The 10,595-nt window shown below is 43.2% G+C and overlaps 1 protein-coding gene across 2 annotated transcripts in view; it reads left to right on the forward strand.

Annotated features, from left to right (window-relative positions):
* Positions 1 to 9,090, forward strand: part of NTNG2 (netrin G2) — a 93,737-nt gene extending 84,647 nt beyond the window's left edge. Inside the window, exons 6-7 of one of the 2 annotated variants that reach the window (XM_018566533.1) lie at positions 3,737 to 3,871; positions 7,842 to 9,090. In XM_018566533.1, the coding sequence (XP_018422035.1) occupies positions 3,737 to 3,871; positions 7,842 to 8,056 (350 nt within the window). In that variant the 3' untranslated portion in view covers positions 8,057 to 9,090. The remainder of the gene's footprint in view (positions 1 to 3,736; positions 3,872 to 7,841) is intronic. The other variant, XM_018566534.1, reaches the window with a different exon arrangement.
* The last annotated feature ends 1,505 nt before the right edge of the window (positions 9,091 to 10,595 follow it).

Raw genomic sequence — 10,595 nt, forward strand, 5'->3', positions numbered from 1 at the left:
TAGTTTCTTCCTGAGAGAATGAGAGTTAAAAGTATATATAAAGCAATGTTATTTTAGTTCTAAATGGAATTAGGAAGGGCTAGAAGACCTGTCACAGTTTATTTTGCTGTGTCCCTACCGGGGAGATTCATCCTCACTTAATGCCTTGGAGACACAACAAGAAGTCTCGCTGATGTTCCATCATTAATTAGAGGGAAAAAATGCCCAGTGTGTGTATATTTGTATGTACTGTGTATATACACTGAGTGCCAGATTATTATGACCACCCCATCAGTACTTCGTTGGGCCACGAGATAACTCCACGAGATGACTTTGTTGGGCCGCCTCGTGACTCCACGAGATGTTGAAAGGTGATGCGAGGAATCTGACACTGCACTGTTGCCCTTCTGTTGTCTTGTACCATTCTTGCCACTCTCGGTTCTGCCCTAACATTGACTAGTCGCTGACGGCCACAATTCACACATTCAGACCCAGATTTTCCGGTCTTTAAACACTTTAACAACAGCTGCTCTTGAACAGGTAGGCGCTCAGAGGTCTTCCACAAGAGTCCAGTCATCAAGTAGCAGGTCTATTACACTGACATCTCAGCCTTGAGAAAGACAGGCTACTATTTGATGTCTTCTCCAGGACAGTCCCACAGAAACAAGGGCCTTTAGGTGTGTGTGTGTGAGGGGGGTGCTTGTTCTGACCTGATTCAGGAACCTGCTGTGCTGCAGCCTCAGGTATGCCGGGTGCTGGCCAAAGGAACCTGCTGTGCTGCAGCCTCGGGTATGCCGGGTGCCGGCCAAAGGAATCTGCTGTGCTGCAGCCTCGGGTATGCCGGGTGCCGGCCAAAGGAACCTGCTGTTCTGCAGCCTCGGCTGTCCTAAGGAACCTGTCTCTGCTCTGTGCCTGCTCAATACAAGAACCATTGTTCCACTTCTGGTGACTAGTGATGGGCTCGGGCCTGTTCGCTGCTCCACGTGCCGAGCCTGCCAGAAAGCTGACTGCGCGTAGCGCCAATCACAGGTACTGAGACATTTTCCCGGTCCGCAGCTGCAGAGATCGGGAAATGTCTCAGTGCCTGTGATTGGCGCTGCGTGCTGTCAGCTTCCTGGCGGGCTCGGCGCGGGGAGCTGCGAACACGCCCAAGCCCATCACTACTGGTTATGTCATTTCCAGTGATGTAGTGTAAACAGATTTTTTAAACAGAGCAAAGCATGCTGCAGTCCCTGCCTGAGAACTGCCCCTCTTTGACATGTTTTACTCTTACAGTTTTAGTCGTAATTACTTTCTACAACTAAGCCCGTGAGGACGAAACACTCCAGTGAGTGGCTGTTCTCAGGCAGGAACTGCAGCTTGTACATGTTTTGTTTAATAAAGCTGTTTTTACTATGAGTAATGTCACAAGAGGTGCAAGCTTGGTTCTTGTATTGAGGATTTCCATTTAAATGTTTAACCACAGACAAGCTCTATTAGATCTGCTTTTCTGATGGGCTTTCATAAGTCATTCACTTACAATTTATGTCTTGCATGCCTGCTGCTGGTGTAATTCACTCACTTCTGTATGAAGACTAAACACATTAGGGTCGGTACATCAGCTGCAGAAAGTGTGCCTGCTCAGTAATGGCTCACAAATCTTTGGTAATTGGATCACAATGCATTCTGTGCTGGTGAAGTCTCGTCCAGATAAGAGCACTTGAGTTGATCGGAATATTCCAGCAATATATTATCTTGGCTCTTAACAAACTCTTATCTGCACAAGAGGTTACTCATTGTTACAAGAGTAATTTAATTAACTTTAAGTAATGTTAGGGGTTCCCTGCTGTCAGCTCCAGACACTTGTCAGTGAACTATGTGTAGCGCACATGAAGTGGAGCTTTTGGAGTAGCTAGGCACTGACAGCTGCTAAGAAATATACTGTGTACACTGTATTGATGGAATAGCAGCCAGGTGGTCCTTGTCATAAGTAGTGGCCCGTGCTCATTTAGGGCAAAGTGACAGGTTCTCTTAAGCCCCCCAACACACCTACTAATACTTACCTTATCTGTGCCCCCCACCAACCTGTTCACCTGCAGTATTCGTGCCTAACCCCTATTAAGGAGTTTGCCTTGTATTGGAACTCACACAGGATTAATTACCTGTTTCCTTCTCCCAACAAACAGTGTTCAGGACTGGTACTTGGCTTCTCAGGCCCTAGCATTGCACCCTGAAAAAAAAAGAAGGTCACACGTTCCCTCAAAGCTGGGAGTACTGAATATTTACAAGGGTTTTGACAAACAAAAGCAGCAGGGGAGAATGGTAAAGGTGGAGGGTGAAGGGTGACCTGTCAAAAAGAACCTTACTTCTTACCTGCCTGGTGCAAGGGCAAGAATTTCACTAAGCACTATTTTACATTATAGGGAGGTCATACGGGGATGTCGTTGTGTTCTCTTGTTCATGTGTATGTGTGGGGGTAGTGTGGACCATATACACAGAACACAATAGTGAGAGGCTGCTCATTTGATCTCTCAAGTGTGTCTGCAGTTGACAGGCTGCCATGTAGGCAGTGTTGGGTCCTCCATGCCAGGGGAACATAGGATCAATAGACATGCCCCCAGCCCCACGTGTTTGCTTTCATTCTGGTTGTGAAGGAGACAGGAGAGACAAGGGATCTCTGATAAAGTGACTATAAGTCAGTCGGAGAGGGGGTCACTGTCACTTTGGTCTGCATGAGCAAGATGACAGTGTCTCTTGAACAAATAAACACATCACATTTGACACTTTTGCAGATTTGCAGCTCTCTGCATTGATCACATAACATTTTTGAGCTGTCAAAGTAGGACCGTGCTAGAAGACTTCCCTCTTCCAAGCGATGTGATCACATCTGAACAGGTATCCCAGCTTCTGTCACTGACTCGAGGTCCCCGTTTGATTGGGGTTTAAATGGGGAGCATTTCCCAGCAGTGCCCCCAGCCTAATATATCTTATTTTCACTGGCCTGGGTGGACTGTGAAGTAAATGCCCACCTGCTTCCAAGCCCAGTCCCCCCCGCCATACACCTAGAACTAAACTTCTACTTGCTACTCTTTTATCCTGTCAGTTGTAAATATACTGATGCATAGTGGGTGAACTGTCTCTTGTGTGCCTTGTGTGGATAGGGCTTTCCAATTATGTGTGATAATAGTGCTAGAAAGGGCAACACAGAACAGTTGGCTTGGGGATAGTGATGACAGTGCTGGGATATGGACACCCAAGGTGCCAAAGTGTGCCCCCAAATCCCCCCCTCGCATTCCACCACCCAAACGGAAATGGATGGGGCTTGCACATCTGCATGTACAATGGCCGACAAAGGGTGCAAAAATGTAGTAAAAAGAACCATTATCGTGACCAAATTTTTCTTCCATCTGGTAAAAGTAGCTTTTAATTTTCTAAAAAAAAATAGTTTTTCTGCAATTTAACCCTTTTATAAATGTGCTTAAATGTTTCTGGTACAAAGAATGGTCTTGTATGCGCCCCACCTGTAGATTTCTCCAAGCACCCTGTAGTGCGTGGAACCTGCTTGGTCCCTCCCACAGCTCTGCCCTCTGCGCAGGCTATGTACAACAAGTAGATTTGTATTCTTTGTGGCTATTGAGGAATTTATTTGAATGAAAGCTTATGTGCCTAAATTTCAGCTTTAGGGAATAAATGGGAAATATTTATTGAGTGTGTATTCCAATATCAGTATGTTGTTTACTGAGACTGATCTGCAGCTTGTACTTGTCTGTGTTTGCAGAATGTAACTGTAACCAGCACGGATCGGAACATGAACGCTGCAATGAAACTGGTGATTGTGTGTGCCGGCCTGGAGCCACCGGAACCAAATGTGATGAGTGTTTGCCCGACTACCACTGGAGGCAAGGCTGCCATCGTAAGTAGCATAAGCCGTGAGCCTAGCGCAGAGGAGTCATGTACAACATGGATGGTCTGGTAGTGCCACTTTGCTATTAAGGCAGATTCACAAGGCTTGCATAGTAATTGGCATTTACCAGTCATATAAAGTATAAAGAGTTTTAAAAGGGGGTGTTGTGTCTGATGGACAATAAGCTGGTCCTTGGTTTGAAAAGTATGAGGATCCTTGCTCCACATTGTCCAATACAAAGTATAAAAAAATGTTTGAAGTTTCTATTTTAAATAAACCTATAAAAATCCAGCTAATGAAAATTATTCCAAATAATATTAAGAGATGCCGCCGTGCATCTGTCTAGTCTCAGTCTATAATTTCCAATGTACTCTGGAGACACAGATCTGCGTGGAAGACCTTTACCCGCGAGTGATTAAGTAACGCAGACACATTAAATCTGCCCAGGATGCAGCCTGCCCTTTGCTCTGCTGTGCCAGAAGATTTGTGTTATTTTGACCTTAATAAAAAAGAGTTTAAATTATGTTTATATCAGCTGCACACTAAGATATATTCCAGAAATGTACAAGACCTGGATAATAAATGAAAGATAGATGTAGGATTTGCTATTTCATTTAAAGGATTATTTGATTTATTTTATTGGAAACCTATATTTTTTAAAACTCTGTTTACTCCTTTGTACTCCTAACTAATTGTACAGGAATACACAAAGTTCCAATATGGAATAAGTATACAAAGTTCCATTGTGGAAACCTATATCTAAAAGGAGAGCAACGTCTTTGCTACATAGCTGCAGACCTGTAAATGTAACTTCTATATGGGAAGATATTTGAGAGTTCCATGTAGGACTACATAGAACAGGGTTTTTTTGAGACAAAGGAGTGCCTCTGTGTATAGTATATTTGGACTTTGCAAAAGCGTTTGACACATTTCCCCACAGATGGCTATGTGGAAGATTTACAGGTTTGGAAAATTCAGTCTGTAAATGGATAGAAAATTGGCTTAAAGACCTTATTCAGAGTAGTCGATGTGTCATACTATGAATGGTCTAAGGTTGTTAGTGGTGTTCCCCAAGCAGGGCCAGCGCAAGGATTTTTGCCTACATAGTCGAAGGTGCATTCCCCTCCCCCCTTCCCCCCCTCCCCCGGCACCCTCAGGCAGTCTTATGGTAATGCTAGCCCGGCAAAGACATCCTATAAAGCAGCACTCCAAAACTAATAGGAGATCTGAGATACCCTTGTTACAGGTCAAACCAATTATCTCAGAAGCATTTAGAAACAAGGAAGACCACCATCAGCTACTAGTGCTGTATATGTGAAGCCACTAGCAATGACACCCCAAATAGTTTACTGTGGAGCAGCCCAATACAAAGACACCCTCCAAAGTGTACCACTCCAGAAAACATAACGAAGATGTCCTGTTACAGCTCACACTAAATAATCCAGAATGTGGGAAAAGAATGACCATCATCTTCTGAAGCACTATATGTAAAGCCACAGGCATTGACACCCCACATCTATTACCATGGAGCACCCCAATACAAGGACACCCCCCAATAGATTTTCACTAAAGATAGCATAACAGCAGATAACAATTGACCTTAAACTGATGTTTAAATGCTTTAGGACCGCCTAACGTAGATAAATGGTGGCATCCTGAAGCAGAACACATTTTATATACAATATATGTCAAAAATCATGTGTCCTGATGAGTCCTGTGACATCCATTGTGGCTGCTGATGGGTTGATGGTGGCCAAAATTCTGTGTAATGAAATGTTAGGAGGCCTTACACTGACCGCCTATGTAACGGAGGTATTCACACTGACCAGCAATGTAAAGGAGGTATATACACTGACCACCAATGTAACAGAGGTATTCACACTGACCAGCAATGTAAAGGAGGTATTCACACTGACCGCCAATGTAACGGAGGTATGTACACTGACCACCAATGTAACGGAGGTATGTACACTGACCACCAATGTAACAGAGGTATTCACACTGACCAGCAATGTAACGGAGGTATGTACACTGACCACCAATGTAATGGAAGTATATACACCTACCGCCAATGTAACTAAAGTATTCGCACTGACTACCAATGTAACAAAAGTATTCACACAGAAGTGTGCATACAGTCTATACAGTATGTCTCACTTTTGTCTCTGAAATAATATACTTTATTATTTATTTTATGATAAACCTGCCTGATCTCTCCCTCTTCCATTGCCGCCTAGTAAAACTGTTTACCTTTGGTGCAGTGCTTCTGTACAGTATTTCTGGCTGCTGTCTCTAAAATAACATACTCTATTGTTTATTTTTTGGGAAAAATAACTCATCTCTTCCTCTTACATTGCTGCCCAATGAGGCTGCTTACATGTGCTTCAGCCACTGGGCAATACGTCTTGCTATTGTTTCTGCAATATAGCACTATCATTTTTATTTTAGGATAAAAACTGCATTGTCTCTGGAATGTGGGTTTGGGGCTTTGAAATGTTTTTGTGCACTCTGTGTTGCCATTTTATTAAATAATCCAGTGATGTATGTGTTTTAAACATAATTTAATGTATTTATACGTGTAGCTAGCATCAGCATCTAAATCTGTTGTAATATTCTCTTGCATTCCCTTAACTGCAGTACTCAGACTAGGAGAGGGAGGGAAGGAACCTTGTGTTGTTCACATTACTGTACAAAGACTAGAGAAATCTCTTGCCCTTCACAAACTGCTGGTGCCATGCTGCATTATGCAGACTTTGGTGTTTATTTGTTGTCCTTTGTGCATCTATTGCACTGTATCATTGCTGGGTTAACAGGAAATTATCTGACTAGCAGTTTGGCAAAGAGGATTCTAAATTTAGTACTACTTACATTACTGTAAAGCGCATGTTTAATAGAAATTAATCAGGCTACTTGAACATGATGGTAATATGCAGAGCATAAAAATGGTTTAAAATCTAGTGTGGTGAAGACAAAGCAGGACCAGGCCCTTATACAAGGTAGATTAAGATGTGCCAGTCTGGAGAAGAGAAGGTCAGGGAATTGGAAAGGGGGGGAAGGCAGGCCCACAGTGCCGATCATCTAGCACAGGGTTAGGCATGCTGGCTGTATAACAAGTAAGATGGTAAAATGGGAGCAGTCAAGGTTATCAGAAAGGTCATTCATTATCCAAAGTTCCTAAGGGTTTATGAACTGCTTCATTTAAGATAGTTGCAAGTTTTTCATCTATTGGATAATAGCCAGGCCTTGCATTTCAGCCATGAGTATAAAAGTTAGGAGAAGAAATTGTCTATTGGTACATTCAGGGGGTTTTACCTTCTTTAGTGTTGAATCAGTTTTTATTAGCATATTTTACAGTATTTAAACAATCCGTATCAAAATACAACATGTGAGAAACAAGACATTGGGAGACAATAAGAGAAGTATATGAGCTGGCAGTGATAACCAGAGACATTATACATGGTCATAGAGGCTGAGCAAAATAGCGCATAGGGCTAAGACACAGAAAAAGGTTAAAAAGAGCCACACTATATGGGGCAGAGTCCTGCCTTGTCAGACCAGACCTTTGCAGATCTGTTTAAGCAGCCCAATACGGGTTCACCAAAAGCTACCACTGTCACCACTGCTCAATAGGGTCTCTAAACGAACCGTTTGAACATCAGTTGATATTAGGGAAAGAGGATAGAGGGGGAAGACAGAAAGAGGAGGACAGAGAAAGGAAGAATAGCGTGAAAACAGTTTTACCTTCTTTAAAGGTCCTTACAGATTCCTTTTTCCAGGGCTGTATTAGCCAGTTGGTATATGGCAGTCCATTAACTTGTAATATGGGGCAATTCCATCGATTATATGCCGCAGTGTGCCCAGGTAATCACAGATTATAATAACACTGTTGGGTAAAACACACCGCTTTCACCAGATTTTAAAGCACTGGTTATTTTTCTGTACAATCATTCTGATATTTGTTTTTTTTCCCTTTCTCCAGCCAATGTTTGTGATGAAGAACTGCTCATATGCCAGAATGGCGGTACCTGCCACCAAGGCCAGCGATGCATCTGCCCCAGTGGCTTTAAAGGGGCCCTATGCCAGGATGTCAAATGTGACTCGACCCACAGGAACTGTGACTCTGCCTCCAGCACCATGGTCATCTCAGTTCTGCTCCTCCTCTGTACAATCTTACTTAGCTTGGAAGGCATTTAAAGCCCATGAATATTATTGGCTGAACACACTGCAGGAGGTGTCTACATGTCATGTTACTCCCCTGTTAGGAAGAACCAAAAAAAAGTGTGGGGGGGGGGAGGTAATGATGGTAACTCAACTTCTGCAGTGCCTTATCGCCTTGTGACGTGGGACTTACAAAGAAAAAGCCCATGGCATTCGTACAATGTGGAGATTATTACTGCTGCAGCCCTCAGGTGGAAGAAGATTCGTAGTGTGGCCCATATAACCTTGAAGGGACACCGTTAGTTGCAATACCTACCTGCACTTGGCACCAGCTGAGTGTTGATTCAAAACAAAATGGATGTCACCTGAAGCTCCCCTCCTTTAAATCAGGGCGGAGACTTAGAAAGGTGACAGATCTCGCAAAGAGGGAAGGTCGACTCTAGAGAGGCCCTTTCCTGATACGATGCAGAAAATGGACCCTGTGCCAAAAACAGTAAATATACAAGTACAGAGATGGTTAGACAAGATTACCGCACTGGAATCTGTTACCTTTGCGGAAGGAAGCATCTGAATCATAATTATTTGGCTTTGACTGTTTGCTGTTTCTTTTTGTGATGAGAATTTCTGCCGAAACTTACCCAGTGTTTTGGGGGGGGCAGGGGTTAGAGAGAGTTGGAGCCAATTTCTTATTGTGCAATCCCACTTATTGACCCTCAAACAAATGTTATTTTTGAAAAAAAGAATATACATACAGTTTTATGTTTTACTTTTACATTTTAGTGTAAGATCTATTCATGTTCACTGTGACACGCAATTACTCTATCTTTGTGCAGGAGAGAATGGTTTGGGTGGGCGGGGGTTGAAGAGTTACAGGCACCTCTTTTAGGGTTACGGGTTCAATGGGACTGCTCCTTTCAAGTGAAGCAGTTCAAATAGAAAAACAAGAATATATTTAAAAAAAAGAATAATCGCAGGGCAGAGTATGATAAAAGAAACAGATTCTATTGATATATTGTATATCCATTTTCTTTTTGTAGAAGATTATTTTTGTTTCGATGTTATATTAAAAACACAGAGAGAACGCTTTATCCTGAAGACTCGGACATGTTCAGAAATATCCAAAGTAAACAAATTGTGTATTAACACGGCTTGTCGTCTGTTGCTTTTCGGTAGCTTTCATTTAGTGGCCTTATTTGAAGAATTTCTATCCTTGACATACAATACACGCATAAAGGGAACCTAAAATGCATTTTGATGAGTTTAAACTTAACAAGTGTAATTAATTTAATCCGGGACACACCATGTCCGGGAACTATGCTTTCCACTTCCAGTAATTTGGATCGTCCCAGTTCCTCCTGTGCTCTGAACAGCCATATCTTAGGGTCATGTCTGCTATGCTACAGCAAAAAGTTTCCCAGCACACTCACCAGCCAGCATGCAAAAAAACTTGTCTAACAGCTAAGGTTAAGAACAGAGGTTTTAGATACACGTCTTCTGCAGAATATGTAAAAGCCGCACAGCCTCGTCAAGGCACCTCTATGTAGTGCGGTTCTAACTCTAACCTGTGAGAGTCTCCATCTTGGAGCACATGTAGCAAAAGATCAAATTGGGTGCAGGTTTGCCAGGATGCAGCCCAACCTCCCTTAAAGGCTCAGGGGCACACAAGGGACCCCGCACATCACAACGGCAGTTGAGACCCCCAATGTGTCACTGCACCAAATCAGTCAAGCAAAACAAATGGCAAATGCACTCATCAACCTATCACCAGCTTTAAAGCAAAGTGCACATGGAAGGCCTTTTAACAATACAACAGCAAAACATTTCCCAGCGCACTCACCAGCCAGCATTCTGCTGCCCCCCCCCCCCCACCATTTACACCATATCCAGTGCGTTTCGGTGCAGTCCAAGCACTGAATGCACTGGATCGCATATATCATGCCGGGTCGCATTCTGGAGTGGGCGGGGGCATGGCGGAGCCATTCATGTCAATGGCACTGCAGGCTTGCCGAGGCCCGCAATGCGATCACCCGCACTGGAACGCGAGGTACAAGAATGCCCTCTGTTCCAGTGCAGTGCAATTAGAACAAATAGTGCATGCAGCCAGAACGCACTGCTTATGGTGTGACTAGGCCCTGACAGAAGATAATTTATTAAATAAAAAAGTATAGGTGGTTTTATACAGAGAGTGCTATTATAAAATTGTCTCCCTATTTCAAGGAAAAATTGACTCCAATCTTAGCTCCCTTGCAGAGCTATAGCATTTCTTACTGTCACACTAGCTGCCCCATGGTATGCTGTGGCTCCACCCCCTAGCTGCTACATCAGTATTGTGTCCTGTAGTGACGTGGAGTAGATGCGAGCAAAGCACACAGTGGGGGAACCCATCATCCGACACATTCAGAAGTGTTGGATACCTGCAGCGGCCATAGCTCTGCAAGGGAGCATAACTGGAGTCACCGTCTATTTCACAGGTATTACTTATCTGCTTTTACAGGTTGCATTTGGTTTATTTGTTTAAAACAAATACTTTTCAGAGACTTCTTCAAAAAAGTGTGAAAAAAATACCAATACAGAT

The sequence above is a fragment of the Nanorana parkeri genome, unplaced genomic scaffold (genome assembly GCF_000935625.1).
Source record: "Nanorana parkeri isolate BGI_ZX_2015 unplaced genomic scaffold, ASM93562v1 scaffold958, whole genome shotgun sequence".
NCBI lineage: Eukaryota > Metazoa > Chordata > Amphibia > Anura > Dicroglossidae > Nanorana > Nanorana parkeri.